The sequence below is a fragment of the Somniosus microcephalus genome, chromosome 10, assembly GCF_052327205.1.
Source record: "Somniosus microcephalus isolate GS21.2 chromosome 10, FLI_Smic_1.0, whole genome shotgun sequence".
Classification (NCBI taxonomy): Eukaryota; Metazoa; Chordata; class Chondrichthyes; order Squaliformes; family Somniosidae; genus Somniosus; species Somniosus microcephalus.
The window spans coordinates 192,569,937-192,592,245 of record NC_140996.1 but is presented as its reverse complement, the minus strand read 5'-3'; the positions used below and the strand labels follow the sequence as shown (position 1 = coordinate 192,592,245).

Genomic DNA, 22,309 nt, shown 5'->3' with positions numbered 1-22,309 from the left:
CCGACCTGCTCCCGGTCACTTATATTGGAGAAAAGCTGCATGTTCTTACTGATGATTCCCAATATGTCTGAGTGGTACTTTTCCCATCCATTCAGCCTCTTCTGGATAAGTTGAGATATATTGGACAGGTTGAGGGTGAGCGCTGGAACATCTGGGTCTGTGATTCTCTGAGTCTCAGTCACTCTAGAATGAAAGAGGAGAGAATGTTTTTATCAGTGGGGACATTTCGATCAGAAACCCAAAGGGGAACGAGTGATCAGTGCAACAACCTACAGCCCTTCTAATGCTCGTACTGACACCCTGCAGCAACCCATCCTGAAAATGGCAGAATCCCGGGATTGTCAGTCTCCCTGCATTCACACTGATCTCCACACGTGCAGTGGGATCCTGCTTTGCTGCCACTTCAGCTCAGTTTGTGATTTTCAAAGCTGTCTGTGTTCAGTCCAGTGTCTCTGTACTGGAGCCTCATCTTTCCATTATTAATAATTATTATTATCCCGAGGGTCTCCAGTCCGTGCTCACCCTCGCTGCAGGAACACACTCACTACAATCACGTGAAGTGAGGAGAGGAGAAGGAACAGCCTCCCAGGGACCTGGGATCGGTGGGATTCCCTCACAGACGTCTCGATTTTAATCCCCTCACACCCCGATGGGAGGGAGAGGATCTGGGGTTAAAACATCCGGATCGAGTAACCAGACCCCATTCCCAGCTATTTCAATTTAAACAAACACAAATCAGGCCATCGACGAGGCTCCTGCGAAAGGCAGGCGGGGCCTCATTAACATTCGAAAGTCACGGCCTGATGACATAATCAGGGTGGTGAGTGAAATGTGAGTCAGGGGGAGGCCGGCGCTGTCGGCTGCCCCACAGCAGATCCGAGACGGGAGGAGCCGACTGGCCAAGGTAAGTGCGAAAGATCAGATCATTTTAGCACTCCTTGTGGGCCAGGAGGAGCAGGAGACCCCCAGGCCTCACAAGGAAGCATTGGGTCTGCCCCAGCCCCAATCTTTCAGTCTTCGTCCCCAGCCCCCCACGCCCCCTCCCAGTGGGCCCCCGGTCCCTCTCCTCTCCCCCCCTCCCTTCCCTCTCCCAATGGGCCCCCGGAGCCTCTCCTCTCCCACCCTCCCCCTCCCTTCCCCCCCGCAGTGGGCCCCGGAGCTTCTGCTTCCCTCTCTCTGAGTGACGGGGGACGCCCCCACGGGCCCCCGGCTGCAGCCTCCTGCCGCTTGTTTTGCTCCTGTCCGCCGGTCAGGCCATCAATCAATAGGGCCTCCATGTCCCCGGCATTCCCACGTTAACGGCCTCCCCCGCACCCTCCCTGTAAAGTCTGTGGGTTATATGGCGAATTAATACACAGACTACAAGAGTAACTTTAACAGGACTTTACTATTCGAAGGTCAGGGCGAATCTGCCCAATAAATCCTTACACAGCACTTATATACCGGTGTGGTCACCACCGGTATTACAGTATACAGCAGCCGAGATAAAGTAGTGCAACACCTAAAATAGTTCTCTTAAAGGTGGACGGTTACATACAATAGTTCTCTTAAAGGTAGAACGGTTACATACACTACAATCCTCCCTTTTTAGCTTAAACATACTTATTCCCCATTAAACATAACATCATAACATATATCCAACTTCATGTAAAAACAGTTCACAGATTCAGTCTCTGCGGAAAACAGTTCACAGATTCAGTCTCTGTGGAGGCGCCTCCTGTGCTTCTTGACTCAGTCCGGACAATGCCTCGGTGGTGTAGCAGTTCCCTGTGGTGTAGTCGGTTCACGTTGCTGGGGTGACTCATCCAATAGTCCTTCACTGGACTTAACAGCTTGAACTTCCGTCACTTCTGAACCAGCATTGCTGACTTCTAAAAGCTTGAGTACCTTGGGAAGTTTTTCTACTTCCAAACGGATTTGACTCAGTTCGGAAAGACCACGTGCGTGACCTGATAGAGGTGATAATGGTTCAGATGGGTCATCATCTTCTGCTTCGTCTTTTCCTTTTCTGCTTCTTGGAGACTCTCTGGGCTCCACTGTCAGCTGCCAGCTGCATGCACAGTTCCTCCTTCTCTTCCTCCTTTTTCCGTAGTAGCGCCACCATCTCCCGGTGTTTCTTAGACTTTTTGTGATTCTTCATGGTTTCTGCACTTTGGGAGTTGTCATCACAAGCTGGGCAGAACAGGTCATCGTAATATTCGGTGCCGTCCAACAGGTCATGGTAATATTCGGTGTCGTCCTGAGCTAGGCCAGCGAGAGGGTCTTCTAATTCCTTCATACCCAGCTGGACGTTAGCCAGCTTTTGTTCCAAATCCAGACATCTTTCCTGAAGAGACTTCTTCATGCGTTCAGCTTCATCCAGCTTTTTCTGGGCTTTCTGCAAGTCTTTTACTAATGACATCATTTGTGATTTCAATACTTCAACTTCATTCGGAGATTGATTGATCGGACTATTCAATCCCTCTACTGGAGCAGCTGTTTCAGCATTCTGTTGTTCTACATTAACGTGAGTCAGCGTACTTTTGGCATCCAAGGGCTGCTCTGCTGCAGTCTTCTCAGTCTGTGTTGCCACCTCAGCTATTTCAATAACTTTTGAGAGCTCCGAACCCCTTTCCTTTGAAGATTGAAGCTCGTGTTCCAGTTTTTCCCACATCAGACGTTTCCCAGTATCGTCATCCTGAGTTTTTGACGGATAGGCTACAGGGCTGTTTGTAACCTTGCACTGGGGCCCCTTTGCTGCTTTTAATTCTCCATCATCTGCAGCCTCCACCATTCGAATTTCAACAAATGAATCGTCCGGTGATGCTGCACCCAACTTCAGTAGGAGCTCGGAATTCATGGCAACCAAATCAGCCTTTTCTGCCTGCAACCTGCTAACAAGCGCCTTCAGTTGCTGAACATCTTGCTCCACCAGATTAGAGCACGCTCCTTCAGAAACCGAATCAGCTTTGATTCGTTTGGCCTCCTCGCGCAGACGGTTTGTGTGCTCCTGCTCCATTTTCTCCATCAGCTGCTTCTGTTGTCTTTCCAGATTCTCCCACTCTGTGTCAAAGAACTTTTTCGTTGCATTCATCTCTTGCTCAAGACGGCGAATCATTTGTTCTAATTGCTGTTGTAGTTTGAAATGGAGTTGAGTTCGAGCCCGGTGTTCCTCAGAAATGTGCATGTCTGTAGACTGGACAGACTCAGAATTCTCTGTCAAACTATGTTGTTGTTCAGTGGAATTCTGTTCTGAAACTTTGTTCTCCTCTGAAGCATAAGCATTTATGCACTCCTTCGTTTTTCCAACATTAGTCTGCAAGTCCATTTTAGCCTTGTCTTTTGCACATGGGTTGGTCTTACCATCATCAGTTCCAGAGTCTGAGCTGATTGTCTTCACCGAGTTCTCACTCTTTATGGCTTTTAGGAAGTGCCAGTCCATATTTATTTTCCTGATCCACTCCCGTCCCAGAAGTGGTGGACCCCCCTCAGGTAGTACATATAAGTCCATTCCTTGGTGTTCTTTGCCCTTGTCTCTCACCTTGACTTTTATCTTTCCGATGGGGTATACTCTTCGCCCCGTGTATGTCTGCAATACAATCTTGGTATCTCTCAAGGGAATATGTGAGAATAGCCTCTTGTAGTCCCTTCGGTTTATGACTGTTAGGGCTGATCCTGTGTCCAATTCCATTTTCACTTGGACTCTGGCTATTTTGAGCGTGATCCAGATAATTTGTAGGTCAGCTTCTTTACTCGCATTGTGAATTCTCAGACTACCCAGTTCCTGGCTGTTGGAGTCTGAATCCGAATTCTGTTCATCTGAATTCTTCTCAGCCACCTTATGTACCTTTCTGCACCTTCCCTGCGGTGACTTTTTGTTGCTGGTCTTCTTACCTGACCGGCATACATTAGCTATGTGACCAAGCTTGCCACATTTTCTACATTCCTGGTTTTTAAACCAGCATTGGTTCTGGTCGTGTGTTGTCTTCCCACAACGATAACATTTCGTTGTACCCGAAGCCATTTGATCCACGCTGAGTACCGCTGCCTTCAGCTGCATTTCCGCCATGCCTCTCGCTGCGGCTTCGTGCGATGCTGCAATAAGGACAGCCTTATCAAGTGTAAGATCGTTCTCTTTGAGTAGTCGCTTTTGTGTTCCTTCCTTCGACAACCCGCACACAAACTTGTCTCTCAATGCCTCTGTCAGATTTTCCCCAAACTGACAGTATTTCGCTAGTCTACGCAGTTCAACCAAGTATTCCGCTTTGCTTTCCTCTTTCCGTTGCGTTCTCGCATAAAATTTGAATCGTTCCGCCAACATCAGCGGTGTGGGGTTCAAATGATCCTTCAGGACAGCAACAATATTAGCGAAAGTCTGATCTGCCGGTTTAGCTGGTGATAGAAGATGCTTCAATAGCCCGTATGTCTTCGCCCCCATTGAGTTTAGTAAGGTTAGAGCTTTATCATCATCTGCTATTTTATTGGCCTCACAATATATCTCGATGCGTTCTACATACGTGGCCCAGTCTTCCACCTCGGAATCGAAGTCGTTGATGTTACCATGCTTAGGCATCTTCACTTTCTTTCTGAGAAACAACAACGAATTTGTTCGTTACTTTTTTTTTCCAAAAATGGCGGTTTCCCGCGCTTGTCTTCTTCCCCGCCCACTTTCAAGATGGCGGTTTCCCGCTCCTGTCTTCTTCCCCGCCTACTGGCGGCTTCCCGCGTTTCTTCCCCTGGCGGGAGGGGTAAGCTTTCCCTCGGGCGACGACCGCTAGCTTTCGGAGTTCGCAGCCTGCGCGCCAGCTTCAGTGCGTTCCTTGTTCCCTTTTCTCGGCAGGGCAACCGGCGCTGGGGACAACCCGTTGGCGGCGAACAGTTCCAGCCGCTGGGCGGAATCTCGCTCGGTCTCCCTCGCTCGGTCCCGTTCCCCCCTCGCTCGGCTCTGTCTCTCCCGCTCGCTCGGGCTCTGTCTCTCCCTCAGCGGCTTCCAATCGCGCCTCCCAGCCCTCTCGCAGTCCGGTCCTTTCCTCCCCCGGCTGCGGCTGAGTTCTCCGCGGTTTTATGTATTGATTATTTTTTTATTTCTTCCCGCGCCTTCCGATCCCGGTCGCAGCGCCTCGCGGCCTCGGTAGCTGCCCGGCCTTTTTCGCCGGTCACGGTCGAGCTGTCTCACGACGCTGTTGCGTCTCCCAGCCCGCTTGTAACCTGGTCTCTCACACCGGCTGCGTTCCCGCTTGTACCGCGGCTTCCGTGCCCTACGCTGCCCCAGTCTCAGCGCCTCTGGCCCGACTTCTGTCCGGCTCCTTTCCCCCGACCATGGTCGAGTTCACCGCCCTTATCCTCCGTTTCTTTTTATTTTCCCCCTACTCACAGTCAACGTGGCCGACTTGCTTCTCGTGGCTGATCGGCTCACTCACCACCGTGACAGAAGGGACGATCACTGCCTGTTGCTGATGGAAGGCTTCGTGTCTGAATTCTTCCTTCTTCCTTGCTCTGCAGATTCGAGTCTTCTCTCAGCAGAACGACGAGGGCGGATGCCTCTTCTCGACGCTCGTTAACTGCTTCGGATGTATCGCTGCCGCAGGGTAAGATCGAACTCGTCGCCACTGTAAAGTCTGTGGGTTATATGGTGAATTAATACACAGACTACAAGAGTAACTTTAACAGGACTTTACTATTCGAAGGTCAGGGCGAATCTGCCCAATAAATCCTTACACAGCACTTATATACCGGTGTGGTCACCACCGGTATTACAGTATACAGCAGCCGAGATAAAGTAGTGCAACACCTAAAATAGTTCTCTTAAAGGTGGACGGTTACATACAATAGTTCTCTTAAAGGTAGAACGGTTACATACACTACACTCCCCACCTCCCCGTTAATATCAGGGTCATAGTGTCCAGTGACACTGACATTCCTGGGAAATCTCAGCACCCACTCATTTCTCTGTTAGTGGATAGAATGAGCCAATCACAACACATTTTACTGTCACTCTGACACTAGGACCCGCCCCTCTCCTCATTCTCCATGGGCTGGTTGACAGAACAAGCCAATCACACAGCACTTACTGACCCAATGGAATAAAGCTGTCACTGACACACATGGAGCCTTTAGGAAGCCTTGGTTAGATACAGGTCACTGCAGCTTTAACTCTCTCTCACTTCCTGTCTAACAGGTTCCTGAGAAGCTCAACACACCGATGGAACAGCTCATGTCACTCAACAACAACAACAATGTGCTTTCATATCGTGCCTTTAATGTAGTAAAACATCCCAAGGCACTTTACAGGAGCTTGGTCAAAGAGGTAGGTTTTAAGGAGCATCTTAAAGGAGAAGAGAGAGGTAGAGAGGCGGAGAGGTTTAGGGAGGCAGTTCCAGAGCTTGGGGACCAGGCAGCTGAAGGGGCGGCGGCCAATGGTGGGGCGAAGGAAATCGGGGATGTACAAGATGCCAGAATTGGAGCAACGCAGAGATCTCGAAGGGCTGTAGGGCTGGAGGAGGTTACAGAGATAGGGAGCGGCGAAGCCATGGAGGGATTTGTAACACAAGGATGAGAATTTTAAATTCAAGGTGTTGCTGAACCAGTGGTCAATGTAGGTCAGCGAGCACAGGGGTGATGGGTGAACAGGACTTGGTGCGAGTTAGGATACAGGAAGAGTTTTGGATGAGCTGAAGTTTATGGAGGTTGGAAGATGGGAGGCCGGCCAGGAGAAAATTGGAATAGTCAGCTCAGGGTCACACAGGACACTGAGGTTACAAACAGTCTGGCTCAACCTCAGACAGTGAGCAGGGAGGGGGGATGGAATTGGTGGCCAGGGAACGGAGTTTGTGGCAGGGACTAAAAGACAATGGCTTCAATCTTCCCAATGTTTCATTGGAGGAAATTTTGGCTCATCGGAGACTGGATCTCGGACAGGCAACGTAACCAGACAGATGCAGTGGAGGGGTGGAGAGAGGTGGTGGTGAGGTAGAGCTGGGAGTCCTCAGTGGACATGTAGAATCTCCCATTTCCCACAGGCTGCCTGAGCCAATAACCCCTCAAACCCCAGTTAAACATCACTCAATATTCCCACCATTTGAAAGCTCCTTATCTGGGAAGGTTTCCAAGCCGTGATTCTACTTTCACTCTTCTCCCAGATACAGGTGAAGGTTCCCTATCAGCAGCAGCTACTGTATGACTGAGAGGAACTTACCTGGAAAGGAGCTGCTTCGAGTTCTGCGAATAAAGAGAGGAGATCAAATCAGTCAACGAACAAACCAACACCCAATGGAACCAAACCGTGAATTTGGGATTGAGAGTAAAGAGTTCAGTGTGGGACAGTAGGTGGGGCCAGTCACAGGAATGGGGAATAATCCCACATTTCACTGCACTCCATCCTGGGGCAGCACCAACACTCCGAGGGCAGGGCGGAGGGGGCACCAACACTCCGAGGGCAGGGCTGAGGGGGCACCAACACTCCGAGGGCAGGGCGGAGGGGGCACCAACACTCCGAGGGCAGGGCTGAGGGGCACCAACACTCCGAGGGCAGGGCTGAGGGGGCACCAACACTCCGAGGGCAGGGCTGAGGGGGCCCCAACATTCCGAGGGCAGGGCTGAGGGGGCACCAACACTCCGAGGGCAGGGCTGAGGGGCACCAACACTCCGAGGGCAGGGCTGAGGGGGCACCAACACTCCGAGGGCAGGGCTGAGGGGGCCCCAACATTCCGAGGGCAGGGCTGAGGGGGCACCAACACTCCGAGGGCAGGGCTGAGGGGGCCCCAACATTCCGAGGGCAGGGCTGAAGGGCACCAACTCTCCGAGGGCAGGGCTGAGGGGGCACCAACACTCCGAGGGCAGGGCTGAGGGGGCACCAACACTCCGAGGGCAGGGCTGAGGGGCACCAACACTCCGAGGGCAGGGCTGAGGGGGCACCAACACTCCGAGGGCAGGGCTGAGGGGGCACCAACACTCCGAGGGCAGGGCTGAGGGGGCACCAACACTCCGAGGGCAGGGCTGAGGGGGCACCAACTCTCCGAGGGCAGGGCTGAGGGGGCACCAACACTCCGAGGGCAGGGCTGAGGGGGCAGCACCAATGCTGGGTCCCACCAACAATCTTCAAACAATTCAGCCCTCACTCCAGCCTTACACAAATGCCCCATTCCCCAGCCATGGCCCTGTTTATATTGAAGATGTACCTGAATAAAGGAGAGAGGGTCCCTCTGTACCAGACTCTGGGTTTCTCCATCTATTAATGAAATCTGTTCCATCCTCTTGTTTAATGCTTCAGAACAGCTTCTAATCTGTGAGAGAGCTCGGAGCCCCTCCTCATTGATCAGTTTCAGTGCGTATTCTTCATCTTCTTCCAGCTGTCTCCTCCATTCAGAGAAGCTCTTCGATAGCTTTCCTTTCAGCTCATTGATTCGTGTCTGAAACCCAAACCAACTCTCATTACAAACGTCCCTTCCACACAGCTGTTACCCTGAGCACACGGCACTCTCCAGGGGCGGGACCGTTTGTTTAGATCACAACTCCATCACCCGTTAAAGATAGACAACAGTGGAGGGTGTCTACTGGGAGAGAAAACAGAGTTTAACCAGAGTTGCCTTGAGCCTTCTTAAAAAAAAAACCTGCAAAGGAGTTAACCCTTTCCACTGACAGCTGTTTAAGTTCACCAAGCAACAACTTTAGTGTTTCTGAATGAAATTTAAAGATATTGGACATTATTAAATTTAAGTTTCTTAATTTTAAGTTAATATTTCCCCACAGTGAATGAAGGAAAATTATGATTTGATAAATTAACCCCTTGGGTTCTTAAGCAGAGCCACAATGGATTCTCTGCTTTCTTTTGTTATATGGAAGTCACCTTGTAAATTAATTGTAGCACTTCTGTCTCTAATGATAAAACTCTGTGTAAACCACCTAGCCTGGGAATCACTGGTTTCTGAAATTGGAGTTGATAAGATAAATTGATAGAAATGAAATTTAACATTGACAAAACCGGTCAGTTCAACAGTACTGCTTTTTGGATTTTGGGATAATTTTGAAATGACAAAATGAACCCAGGCACTATATATTGGGTTACTTTCGGGAAAATAAAAGATCCTCTAAATTAATGATAAATAAAAAGTGTTAATAAATTGGACCAAGTGAGAACGTGTGATCTATGCTTTCTATCTTAAATATTGTACTGGACAGTAAAGTTCCTCCAGGGCTGATGAATGAGATATGAATGGTAATTAATGGGATGTGTAAAATGGAGCGAGGAAGTGATTGAGGGTGTAAGATAGAAGCAGGAAAATTACACGACCAAATGAGAATGTTCCTAGCTTTCTATTGAAAGGCAGAAAAGTGTAAAGAGTAGTAAACTGATAGCTTTCTCTCGGAGACATTAGTGTCCCTGCATTGACACATACTCCACCGAGAAACTATATAATTAATGAAACAATCAGAATAGAGTTAAACACACTGGTACCTGTTAGAGGAATTGAAATTGAAGTTTAAGTGAAGAGATACATGGAATTTGGATTGGACGGCTGAGGGCGTCTTTGGGCTTGTGTGTTCCCAATTTCCAGAGGTAAGGGCTAGACACAAACAGGATTGTGGGAGGGTCGATATGACACCCTTCATGATCAAGAGGGAAACCCACAAACCACATAAACAATATCCTACTTAATACTGGATGGTTAAGAGCAGTATCAGATAGCCGAAGAGCAGCGTGGGAAGCCGTACTTATCCCAAAGGATAAGTCCGTACAGATTGTTAAAGACGGTGGATTAAACCCTGTGGGCGGCATATTAACGGAAGGAGAAGAACATCAGTGTGAACTAGCGGTAGAGGATGAGGAAAGTTGTGGGGTAAAAGATAGCCCACTTGAAGGGGAATGTGAAGTAATGCTTGTCGATGGTTCTAGGAAATTTAGAAGTGGTACACCCCATACGGGATGGGCAGTCGTGAGGAAGGATGGTCGGGTGGTCCGACAAGGGGCTCTGGAAGGAGGGGACTCCGCCCAGGTAGCGGAACTGGTAGCTCTTATCGAAGCATTACAGGCTTGTCAAGGGAAACGAGTGAATATTTACACCGATAGTCGGTACGCATTCAGCGTAGTCCATGATTATATGCCCTCATGGGCTTGAAGGGGATTTATAACATCCTCAGGGTGGTCACATTATACATGAAGTGCTAGTAAAGGCATTGGTGGAGGCTGCAGGGCTCCCACTGGAGGGAGCAGTAGTCAAGGTAAAAGCACATCAGAATGGGGGCGATTGGATACAGAAAGGATACGAATGAGCTGATATGGCAGCTAAAAGGGCCGCAGGAAATATGCCCCCTTCTCCGGCCCCGGTGGTAGCTTGCGCCATCGGACCAGAGGAAATAAATATGGTGCAACTGCCCGAAGATACGTCAAAGGAAGAGAGAGAGGTTTTGGAGAGTCACGGGGCAAAGGAAGATGTGACTGTGGTATGGGAGAGTCACAGGGCAAAGGAAGATGTGACTGTGGTATGGGAGAGTCACGGGGCAAAGGAAGATGTGACTGTGGTATGGGAGAGTCACGGGGCAAAGGAAGATGTGACTGTGGTATGGGAGAGTCACAGGGCAAAGGAAGATGTGACTGTAGTATGGGAGAGTCACAGGGCAAAGGAAGATGTGACTGTGGTATGGGAGAGTCACGGGGCAAAGGAAGATGTGACTGGGGTATGGGAGAGTCACAGGGCAAAGGAAGATGTGACTGGGGTATGGGAGAGTCACAGGGCAAAGGAAGATGTGACTGTGGTATGGGAGAGTCACAGGGCAAAGGAAGATGTGACTGTGGTATGGGAGAGTCACAGGGCAAAGGAAGATGTGACTGTGGTATGGGAGAGTCACAGGGCAAAGGAAGATGTGACTGGGGTATGGGAGAGTCACAGGGCAAAGGAAGATGTGACTGGGGTATGGGAGAGTCACAGGGCAAAGGAAGATGTGACTGGGGTATGGGAGAGTCACGGGGCAAAGGAAGATGTGACTGGGGTATGGGAGAGTCACGGGGCAAAGGAAGATGTGACTGGGGTATGGGAGAGTCACGGGGCAAAGGAAGATGTGACTGGTGTATGGGAGAGTCACAGGGCAAAGGAAGATGTGACTGAGGTATGGGAGAGTCACAGGGCAAAGGAAGATTTGACTGGGGTATGGGAGAGTCACGGGGCAAAGGAAGATTTGACTGGGGTATGGGAGAGTCACGGGGCAAAGGAAGATGTGACTGAGGTATGGGAGAGTCACAGGGCAAAGGAAGATTTGACTGGGGTATGGGAGAGTCACGGGGCAAAGGAAGATGTGACTGTGGTATGGGAGAGTCACGGGGCAAAGGAAGATGTGACTGAGGTATGGGAGAGTCACAGGGCAAAGGAAGATTTGACTGGGGTATGGGAGAGTCACGGGGCAAAGGAAGATTTGACTGGGGTATGGGAGAGTCACAGGGCAAAGGAAGATGTGACTGGTGTATGGGAGAGTCACGGGGCAAAGGAAGATGTGACTGGTGTATGGGAGAGTCACGGGGCAAAGGAAGATGTGACTGAGGTATGGGAGAGTCACAGGGCAAAGGAAGATGTGACTGGGGTATGGGAGAGTCACGGGGCAAAGGAAGATGTGACTGGGGTATGGGAGAGTCACAGGGCAAAGGAAGATGTGACTGGTGTATGGGAGAGTCACAGGGCAAAGGAAGATGTGACTGGGGTATGGGAGAATCACGGGGCAAAGGAAGATGTGACTGGGGTTTGGGAGAATCACGGGGCAAAGGAAGATGTGACTGGGGTATGGGAGAGTCACGGGACAAAGGAAGGTGTGACTGGGGTATGGGAGAGTCACAGGGCAAAGGAGGATATGACTGGTGTATGGGAGAGTCACGGGGCAAAGGAAGATGTGACTGGGGTATGGGAGAATCACGGGGCAAAGGAAGATGAGACTGGGGTTTGGGAGAGTCATGGGGCAAAGGAAGATGTGACTGAGGTATGGGAGAGTCACGGGGCAAAGGAAGATGTGACTGGGGTATGGGGGAGTCACGGGGCAAAGGAAGATGTGTCTGGGGTATGGGAGAGTCACGGGAAAAAGGAAGATGCGACTGGGGTATGGGAGAGTCATGGGGCAAAGGAAGATGTGACAGGAGTATGGAAGTTAGAAGGGGCAGACCAGGTGGTAGCCCCCGAATGTATCAGGCAGAATTTACTAGAAATCTATCATGGGGATATACATCAGGGACGTGGCAAAGCACTGCCAGAGGTGCCTGATCTGTGCGCAGTATAACCCAGGAAAGGGGATAAAGGTTCTTATGGGAAATCACCCGAGACCGAAGGGACCATGGGAAAACCTACAAATCGATTTCACCGGTCCCCTTCCAAAGAGTAGGGGAAAGACCTACTGCCTGGTGATAATGGATCACTTCACTCGCTGGGTAAAGGCCTTCCCAACACGAAATTGCACCGCCGTTACGGCCGCAAGCATTTTGGCAGAGGAGGTGATACCTCGGTGGGCGGGTCCCCCTACAAATAGATACAGACCAGGGGACCCACTTTACTGGTAGGATCATGAAGACGGCATGTCAGTTACTGGTGGTAAAGCAGAGGTTCCACATACCTTACCACCCTCAGAGTTCTGGAATACTCACAATGGCGGCCTGATGGACGGCTGTGTTGGCGATCACCCTCCTGACAATTACAGTAGCGTGGGAGGCGCCCACCGTGCACATCGATAAAAGTACTTGATTACATCCAGAACAATACATGCAACTGCCACAGGGGGGGAAAGGGGAATGGATAAAGAAACCCAATATATGGATCACGGACCGGGTCACCGCACGTACCCATACGACCAAGGTATGGAAAATAAATCCCAAATGTAAAATGGGACAAGGATACTGGGACACTATCTGTGGCAGCAACCATGAACTGTCCGCCCCTGGTCAACCAGTCCGATTGGAACCGCCTCCCTGCCCATCACAAAGGGAAAGTTCAGTGTCCGGCGCCCCGGGCGGTTGGTCCTACGGCACCACGTAAGCAGACTCCTTCAACTCGGTCTGGATTCCTGTTATCGGACCCAGAAGTGACAATTATACACAACTACAAATTAGCGTGAATACTGATGGAGATATAACAGTCACCGGCATATATGATGACGTCGAACTGTGACGTTGGTTATACTCCTGCTCGCTGCACAAAGGACAGCGCGGAAAAATGAGGGGTGTGGTCATCAGTACCATCAACATTATAGCAAGGTGGACTAAATTTCCCCCATTCATTTGGGAACCAGGACTTGTGGGACAATATTGCCAAGAATTGTGTAGCGATGTTCTTAAGCGGTTGGGATGTACTGATATAAGATGCATTGATTTAACAACATGTGGATATCAAAAGCCGTCGCGATGTCCCACCACAGTGCCATCTCCAATGGATGGCATGATCAGTGTCGGGGGTCCAAAGGCACTGTTACATGATGTAACTATTGTCACTTTAGAAGTAACCTATAACCTGAGCAGTATAGTGCCAGCGTTAGAGGCCAATGGTGGTGATCACCCACCATCAATTACTTGGGCTAAGCATAAATTGCAGCGATTACTTAATGATTATAAGGACCACATAGCCCCCGAAGTAGAGGCCCCCAAGGGGCGGCAGAGATGGAAAATATTAGGGGAAGTGGGGGGCTTGTTTGGAAGTGCCAACTTGGTCCTAAATTCATGGCAAATCACGGGCCTGGGTAGCTATGCCTCCTGGGTGGCGCAGGAAAGCGCCAAGGGTCTGCGGTTCACAGCTCAGGCAATGGAGTATGCGCTTACGGCAGTAGAAGTGCAGGGAATCTGGTTACAGAGAGGTATAGAGGTCCTAGGGAAAGCCATAATGAAGGCGAGTGATTTACAGTCCAAGGGGCGAGCATGTGATATGCTGGCTTGGGTCTTGATTGACAGTGTTGAAGCAGACATTGAAGACATCAGGATTGGGACGGTGCCCCGGCAGGCGCAGAAGGAAGTCAGCAGTCTTAATCTGATTAACTGGGAGGAAGATAGACAGGAACTCCTGGTAACCCGACCAGCAGGCAGGGGGGCCTGCAGATGCATTTAGATTTCTAATGCTGATGCCACAGGAGCACAAGAATGGGACATATAAATGGGGATGTAAAGTAGAGTCTCTGGGAGTGGTCTGAAGTGAATTGGTGGACCAGGTGGGTACCCGCGGATACATATCACCTGGCAAGAATGGCAACCTCCTTATGACCACGGATGAGTGCTGTACTGTGTAGATTTCAACAAACCCAGTACAATAGCAAAATGCTGGAAGCCTGTTTGGCCCAGTGGTAGGGGCGAGGTGCAGTTGGACCTAGCAGCACAGACACACCTGTGAGTTTCAATTTAACTTTGGAAAATACATTTACCTTGGACAATGAGCGTCTCGATAGGTGATTTAACGGTGAATAGATGATTTAACTTTGGACATTGAGACTTCGGGCTAGATTTTCAGTATAGACAGTTTTGGGGCGCTAACCTTAGCGCCCGCCCGAAGTTAGCGCCCGCCCCAAAGTAGCGCCCCGTTGCCGGAAATTCAGTGGCTTCGCCCTAAGAGAGTGGTGGAGCGCTAAAAGAGGCGTTCCACTCCTACCTTTAGGCGCTAAGCCGGTGGTCCAGAGGGATAGCGCCCAGGCGGGGCGCAGCACGGGTGCGGTCATTTTTGCACTGACAGCAGACCCCGTGGTGCCGACCAGCTCTTAAAGGGGGAAGGGACGAATTGGTCTGCTGCCACGCCCTGCACACTGCAGCCTTGCAAAGAGGCCTCAACACTGCTGCTCAGCCCCAGGGAGTCATGGCAACGCCAGAGAAGGCCCGTCAGCGTGCCCTACGCTTCTCAGAGGGTGATCTGGACATAATGGTCACAGCTCTGGAGGTGAGGCGCAAGATCTTGTTTCCAGAGAGTGGGAGGAATCCAACCCACCATGACTACACCAAAGCCTGGAAGCAGATCGCCCAGAGGGTGACGTTCACCGGCGAGGCCCCCAGGACCCACAAACAATGCCGTAAGAAATACAACGATCTGACCAGGATTGTGAAGGTGAGTAGCCTTTCCAGTCTCCTCCTCATTCTTGCATGTACACCTGACATGATGGGCAAAGGGACCTGAAAGTCCTATTGGCCAGCCCTCAGCCAGCAGCATTGGGACAGTCATGAGCATCAAATGGCCATTCGGCACTCTACACTTTGGCCAAGCTATTCCACCATGGGAGGCAGTGCACAGTACATCAGGGCTTCACTCTGTCCAAGCTATTCCACCATGGGAGGCAGTGCACACTACATCAGGGCTTCACTCTGTCCAAGCTATTCCACCATGGGAGGCAGTGCACACTACATCAGGGCTTCACTCTGTCCAAGCTATTCCACCATGGGAGGCAGTGCACAGTACATCAGGGCTTCACTCTGTCCAAGCTATTCCACCATGGGAGGCAGTGCACACTACATCAGGGCTACACTTTGGCCAAGCTATTCCACCATGGGAGGCAGTGCACACTACATCAGGGCTTCACTCTGTCCAAGCTATTCCACCATGGGAGGCAGTGCACACTACATCAGGGCTACACTTTGGCCAAGCTATTCCACCATGGGAGGCAGTGCACACTACATCAGGGCTTCACTCTGTCCAAGCTATTCCACCATGGGAGGCAGTGCACACTACATCAGGGCTTCACTCTGTCCAAGCTATTCCACCATGGGAGGCAGTGCACACTACATCAGGGCTTCACTGCGCACTTACAGCCCGTCCTTTCTCTTGCAGGCTAAAGTAGCGTTTAATCGCCAGGCCCGTGCCAGGGGTGGCCGCGCCAAGCTGCAGAAGCTCACTCGGCTGGAGGAGCGCGTGTGTGTGCTCATGGGAGCCCGTGTGATTGTCCCCACAGCGTGCGGTGTATCCGACCCTCCACTGCCCGGCAATGGTAAGGACCTCGCCTTTTGGCCCTCTCGCGTCGCACTGGCCCATCCGAGCTACCTCCTTTGCCACTGTCCCACCAATGCGCTGAATCCCACCAGTCCTAACTCCCTCGCTGACGCCGTCTCCTCACTCTGAAGCTACTCTTGTGCATTCCTGCTTTCAGCTGGTGACGACCAGGACCCTGAAGCTGCCAGTGACAGCACCTCCGACCAGGAGGAGGAGGAGGAGCAAGCCGGACCTTCGGGGGAACAGTCACGTCCCGCAGGAGAGGAGGAAATGCTTGACACCTCCTCACTGGACGAGTGCCTGGAGGAACTGTCGCAGGGCAATGCAGCTTCTGGGACCAGTGGCGTCCAGCCACCCAGCAGCCGTGCGCGTGGCCCGCGGCCTTCCCCCCAAAGGGGGGAAGGATCAGAGGGGAGTGCTGCTGCTCGGCACACTCGCCGTCACCAACGCGGCAAGGGTCCCCTAGTTCGGCCCCCTCCTCCCCAGCGGGAGAGTCGCGACTCCAGTCCGGACACCTTCACTTCGGAGGAGGTGCGGAAGCTGGATAAGATGGCCGACGACTCGGACCGGCGCCACACGGAGCTCATGAGCATGGTGGGGCGCATGCCTGAGGCCATCGAGTCGCTGGCGACCAGTGTGCGCGAGTTCGGGGCAGCAACTGCCGCGACTGGCCGCATGCTGACTGATGCCATCAAGACCCTGGCGGATGTGATGCGCGCGCACACCAGGACCACAGGGCCACTCACTGCTGCCACACGCGCTGTCTCAGGCAGGCATCGCCAGGGCAGGCGCCGCGCTGGACCATCCCAGCAAGCCGCCCGTCGGCTGATTGCTGCGGATCCTGCAGTGCGGGCCCGGCCGAGTGCCACCGCGCCACAGCACCAGCCAGCGCATCCCAGACGCCAGCTGGCCCACATTGCGCCATCCGTCGCCGCCATTCCCCCTCTGGGGCGTCAACGGCAAGCGGCTGCAGCTGATGGTGGCCAGGCTCAGGTGCGCCACTCAGCAGACGGCCCCTCGAGGCCCAAACGCCGTGTAGGCCGCCCCCCAGCGGCATCTGGCGGAAGGGCATCTGAGCCTCAGGCGCCTTCCCCCAGCCTCGCAGCAGCCACTGGGCAGAGCTTGCGAAGGAGCAGCAGGCAGGGCAGGGGAGGCAAAATGCTGGCCAAGGTCTCGCCCTCGCGGGCCACTCAGTAGAGGGTGTGGGCAGCTTTCCTTTAATATGGCGGTGGCCATCTTTATTTTGCCCATGGTTGTGCTTTTGGAGGGCTTATTTTTTGCGTTAGGCCGACGTTGAGGCCCGGTTTGAATAAAGGTGGAGTGGCTCCTCCCCAGTTTGTGCGAGTGAGTCGTTTGTTGGGCTTTTTGTGGGGCCCGTTTATTGTTTTTGGGGATTCATGTGGGAAGGGCTTTTCATTTTTGTGCAATAAAAAATTATCTTTATTCATGCAGTCTCCATGGTTGTTCTTCTTAGTGTTTGTTGGCTTCGCCGGCTGAGGGCTTGCGGAGCGGCTGCATTCATCTTCCCTCATGGCCCCTGGCCATTCCCTGACAGGGGGCTTAGAAGTACCGTGTAATAAGGTGGCGTCGTGCGGCCCTTGGCCCTGGTCGCTCCCTCCTGGGAACGTACTCCTGCTCCTCCTCCTCCTCCTCATGCTCCTCCTGCTCCTCCTCCTGAGGTGCTGGTCCAACGTCAGGTGGCAGTGCCTGAGTCCTGCGGATAGCCAGGTTGTGTAGCATGCAGCAAACCACCACAAATTGGGAGACCCGGTCCGGCGAATACTGGAGAGCTCCTCCGGAGCGATCAAGGCAGCGGAACCGCTGCTTGAGGACCCCAATAGTTAGCTCGATGATGTTGCGGGTGGTTTGATGGCTCTCGTTGTAGGCCTCTTCAGCAGCGGTCCTGGGCGCGCGGAGCGGGGTCATGAGCCAGGTGCACAAAGGATAGCCTTTGTCCCCGATGAGCCATCCTCTTGGGGAAGGCTGTGCCTGGAACATGTCATGCACAGTACTCTGCCGCAGGATAAAGGCATCGTGGCTGCTGCCTGGGAAGCTGGCATTGACTGCCATGATGCGCTGCTTGTGGTCACATACCAGCTGCACATTCAGAGAATGGTAGCCCTTCCTGTTGCGATACTGCTCGCCATGCTCCAGAGGGGCCCGCAAAGCCACATGCGTACAGTCAATGGCGCCCTGCACCAAGGGGAATTCCCCGAGTCTGGCAAATCCCAATGCGCGCTGATGCTGGCTCTCGAGGGCCATGGGGAAGGAGATGAATTGGCTTCTCCTTCTGAACAGTGCTTCGGTCACGTGGCGGATGCAGCGATGCGCGCCATACTGGGAGATGTTTGCTATGTCCCCAGCAGCGTATTGGAAGGAGCCGGTGGCATAGAAGTTCAATGCCACCGTCACCTTCACTTCCACCGACAGAGACGTCCTGCACCTGAGCTTTGGCCGCAGATCTCGGCGAAGCAGGTGGCAGATCTCTGCAATCACCTCCTTTCGGAATCGGAGCCTTCTAACACATCGCGCGGCACTCATGTTTAGGTAGGAGCGCTGCTGGCGGTATAGCCTGACTGGGTAAGGCCTACGTGGCCGACGCCTGTAGCCCCCTCTGCCTCTAGCCAGGGCTGCCCCTCTCACAATGCGTCTGCGAGCCCTACGGACATGGCGCTGCAGCTGCGCGTTGGCACCCCATGCAGCCCCCATCAAATCCTGGCAAACAGTCTAATTTCCAAATGGCCACTTGCAGCGCTATTGCCTGAGTCCAAAAATACCTGCCTCTTGCTGCTTGAAACCAGTTAGCTATCCTCCTTGTTGTGTCTCCAGAAATGCGTTGCACAAGACTGTTTTCTGAAAAAAGGATGGCCTTTATACTGGAGAGGACGTTCCCTTTAATTAGCGCCCCCCGGGGCCCGCGCTGGTTGTGTTGCGTTCCTTTTTCCAAACGCTCCGGCCGCCCGCCGCACAATGGGGCGGTCCGACTGAAGTTTGCAATCGGGGCGGACAAAGGGCGTTGCACGAGGATGTGACGTCATTTTCTGCGCGCGCATCCGGGCGGGCACTAAACTTAGCGCCGGCGCTAACGGGCAACTTAATTTGGGGCGGGGCGCAAACTGCGCTGCGCCCGGGCGCTACACGCATAGCGCCCGGAAATCACTTCTCTTAAGGCGCTAACTGCTGGCGCAAGCTACTGAAAATCTAGCCCTTCGTGTTTTAATGGGTTTCGATGGATCTTCAATGGATAAGACAACGATGCCAATTTTACCGGAATAATGGACTTCCTGGCCTCAATGAAAAACATTTTAACCTTGGGCAAAACACATCAGCAGTAAGACTAAATCACATCAAATATGTACCACAGGGAGGGGGAGAAAAGATAGGAGTTGTCTTCCATCCCCCAGCCCTGTACGTGTCCTGTGGTTTGGATTACTGGGTGTGGATTGTTGGGGGAAGGCCCAGACAGGGGAAGGCCCAGACTCGAAAAGGCGGGACGGAAGAACTGTAAGAAGGAACCACACACAGCTCTCTCTCTCTTTCGCTCAGAAGCTCTCGGAAGTCTCTCTCTTTCGCTCGGAAGCTCTCTCCGAAGCTCTCTTGGAAGCTAGCTCTGACTACAGCGACTGCCAAGTGTAAGAAGGAAGGGAAGACGGTCATCTCCAGCTCCCAGCCTGCAATCGACGTCGGACACGACTAGCCGGATGGGTGATTTTAAATATCAGTTGACTCTACAAGGGGTTTGTGCTGTGTAGGCAGCTGTAGTCAGATAAAGGAGGACGGGGACATGTCATCCCCGATCCAGGCCCACAGTCCACAACGGGAACGACTGTCCGGATGGGTGATTGTAAGTTTCAGCCAAATCTGAACAGGTTTTTGTCTGTGTTTTGTTGGTTTTAATAAACTAACAGTTTTGGGTTGAACCTAATCCTTTGTGTCATCTACGATTTTGTTCCTGTAAAACCCAGAGTCAAGGTACCCTTGTAAGGACGAGGAAACCAAACACCTTCCATATCTTGGCGACTGTGGCAAGGACTCTTGAGGTGTGGAGCAAAATAAGGCACAAAGTAAGGGCAACAAACCCTTGGGAGGCTAAGGTAGTCTCAGGGATGCTAAAGCAGTCTCAGGGAGGCTAAGGTGGTCTCAGGGAGGCTAAGGTGGTCTCAGAGAGGCTAAGGTGGTCTCAGGGTAGCTAAGGTAGTCTCAGGGAGGCTAAGGTAGTCTCAGGGAGGCTAAGGTTGTCTCAGAGAGGCTAAGGTGGTCTCAGGGTAGCTAAGGTAGCCAGAGCAAACATTTCTGAGCCAGGGGCAAATGAAATGATGTACTCTCCGCAGGAGAAAGCGGCAGAGTGGGCGGTTAGAAGTAGCCGTAGGAAGTCTATGGGGGCTAAGGTAGCCTCGTATATATGTAGCAAGTTAGACATTTCTGAGTCATGGGCACGAGAAATGTTACACTCTGAGGATCCGCAGGAGAAAGCGGCAGAGTGGACGGTTAGTGTTAACCATAAAAGAACGAGAGAGAAGGCGATTTGGCTACTGTGTGTACAGAAGCAAACCTCAATTCTCAGGGAAAAGGTGAAACAGCTGGAAGATGAGAAAAGGGAACTAGAAACTGTTAAGTCTGTGTGTCCCAGTTATGCTTATTATAAATCACTGGACACAGACCACAAGAATAACTTTAACAGGTCTTTACTATTCGGAGGTCAGGGCTGAACTGCCCAGCAAATCCCTACAAAATGTTTATATACCGGTGTGGTCACCACCGGTATTACAGTATACAGCAGCCAAGAGAAAGTAGTACATCTCTTAAGGTAGTTCTCTTAAGGTGGAACAGGTTATATACACCACAATCCTCCCTTTTTAGCTTAACAGTTATATCCCCATTTAACATAACATAATAACATATAGCTATATATATACACAACTTCATGCAAAACAGTTCAAAGATTCAGTCTCTGAGGAGGCCTCCTGATTCGAGTTGGATAACGCCTTTCAGGGGTCTCTGATTCTCGTTGCTGGGGTGACTCATCTAGTTGATCTCTTATGGATTGGACATCATCCTCAGGTACATTCACTTCTGAGGTAGATGCTTCAGGTTCACTAACTTCTTCCACGGTTGTCTCTGCCGTAACCCTGGGTTCGACCCTTGTTCTCGATTCTACCAGTTGGTCAGCATGACGCCGTATTACATTTTCACCAATATCTACCGTGTACATCAGGGGTCCTTGTCTGGCCCAAATTGTTCCAGATTGCCATTTCTCGTTTTTATAGTCCCGGGCTAACACTGGTTGTCCTATTTCGAAACTCCGAGTGGTCTTGTTATTTATATGCTGGAACTGTTTGTTTTCAACTTCCCTCCGCACATTTGGTTTTAACAAGTCCAACCTGGACCGCAACCTCCTGTTATAGAACATCATGGCAGGACTTTGGTTTGTCACTGCATGAGTGGCGTTTCGATATGCCAGTAGGAATTTGTCCACCTTGTGTTGTAGTGGAATCTGATCTTCGCTCATGGCCTTTATTGCTTTTTTGAACGTTTGTACAAATCTCTCGGCCAACCCGTTTGTAGCCGGATGATATGGGGCAGAGGTATAATGTTTCACCCCATTCTTCTTCATGAATTTCTGGAATTCTTCTGACACGAACTGCGGTCCGTTGTCTGAACATATTTGTTCTGGCAATCCATTTCTTGCAAATATCGTTCTTAGCACCGCGATTGTCTTTTCCGAGGTAGTGGTAGTCACCTTAATCACTTCTGGCCATTTAGAATGTGTGTCCACCGCAATTAAAAACATGGAGTACATGAATGGACCAGCAAAGTCAATATGTACACGTTGCCATGGGGTTGAAGGCCATTCCCATGGATGCAGCGGTGCAATCGGAGGTGCATTTTGCACTTTTTGGCACCCTGAGCAGCTTTTCGTCAGATCCTCTATCTGTTGGTCGATACCCGGCCACCACACATAAGCCCTAGCAAGGCTTTTCATCCTGACTCCCCCCAGATGACCTTCATGCAGTTCCTTTAGAACTCTCTCTCTTAACTTAGGAGGAATAATCACCCTTGTTCCATACATCAATGTTCCTTGACAGACGGACAGCTGTTCTCGTCTTGCTGAGAATGCTGGTAACAGTGGATCACCATGTGCTGGCCATCCCTTCACTGTCACTTCGTAGACCCGGGACAGTGTCGGGTCGTTCCTGGTTTCTCTTTCAATACTTGCATTGGTGACTGGTAAACATTCGATGATGGTCGAGTGAAATAACTCAACAGGGTCAACCGTCGGTGCCTCCTCCTCTGTAGGTAGTGGCAGGCGCGACAGCCCATCAGCATTACCATGCTGCTTTGTACCTTTGAATTCGATCTGATATTGATGTGCCCCTAGGAAAAGGGACCATCTCTGGAGTCTCTGTGCT

General features: G+C 51.6%; 1 protein-coding gene across 3 annotated transcripts in view; it reads right to left on the bottom strand.

Moving 5' to 3' along the window:
- Nucleotides 1–22,309, bottom strand: part of LOC147111958 (E3 ubiquitin/ISG15 ligase TRIM25-like) — a 77,172-nt gene that overhangs the window by 6,143 nt on the left and 48,720 nt on the right. For 2 of the 3 annotated variants that reach the window (XM_085999370.1, XM_085999369.1), the window contains exons 3-5: nt 8,157–8,387; nt 7,175–7,197; nt 50–183 (exon numbers count right to left, since the gene is read on the bottom strand). In XM_085999370.1, the coding sequence (XP_085855496.1) occupies nt 50–183; nt 7,175–7,197; nt 8,157–8,387 (388 nt within the window). Of the gene's footprint in view, nt 1–39; nt 184–7,174; nt 7,198–8,156; nt 8,388–22,309 lie in introns of all 3 variants that reach the window. The other variant, XM_085999371.1, reaches the window with a different exon arrangement.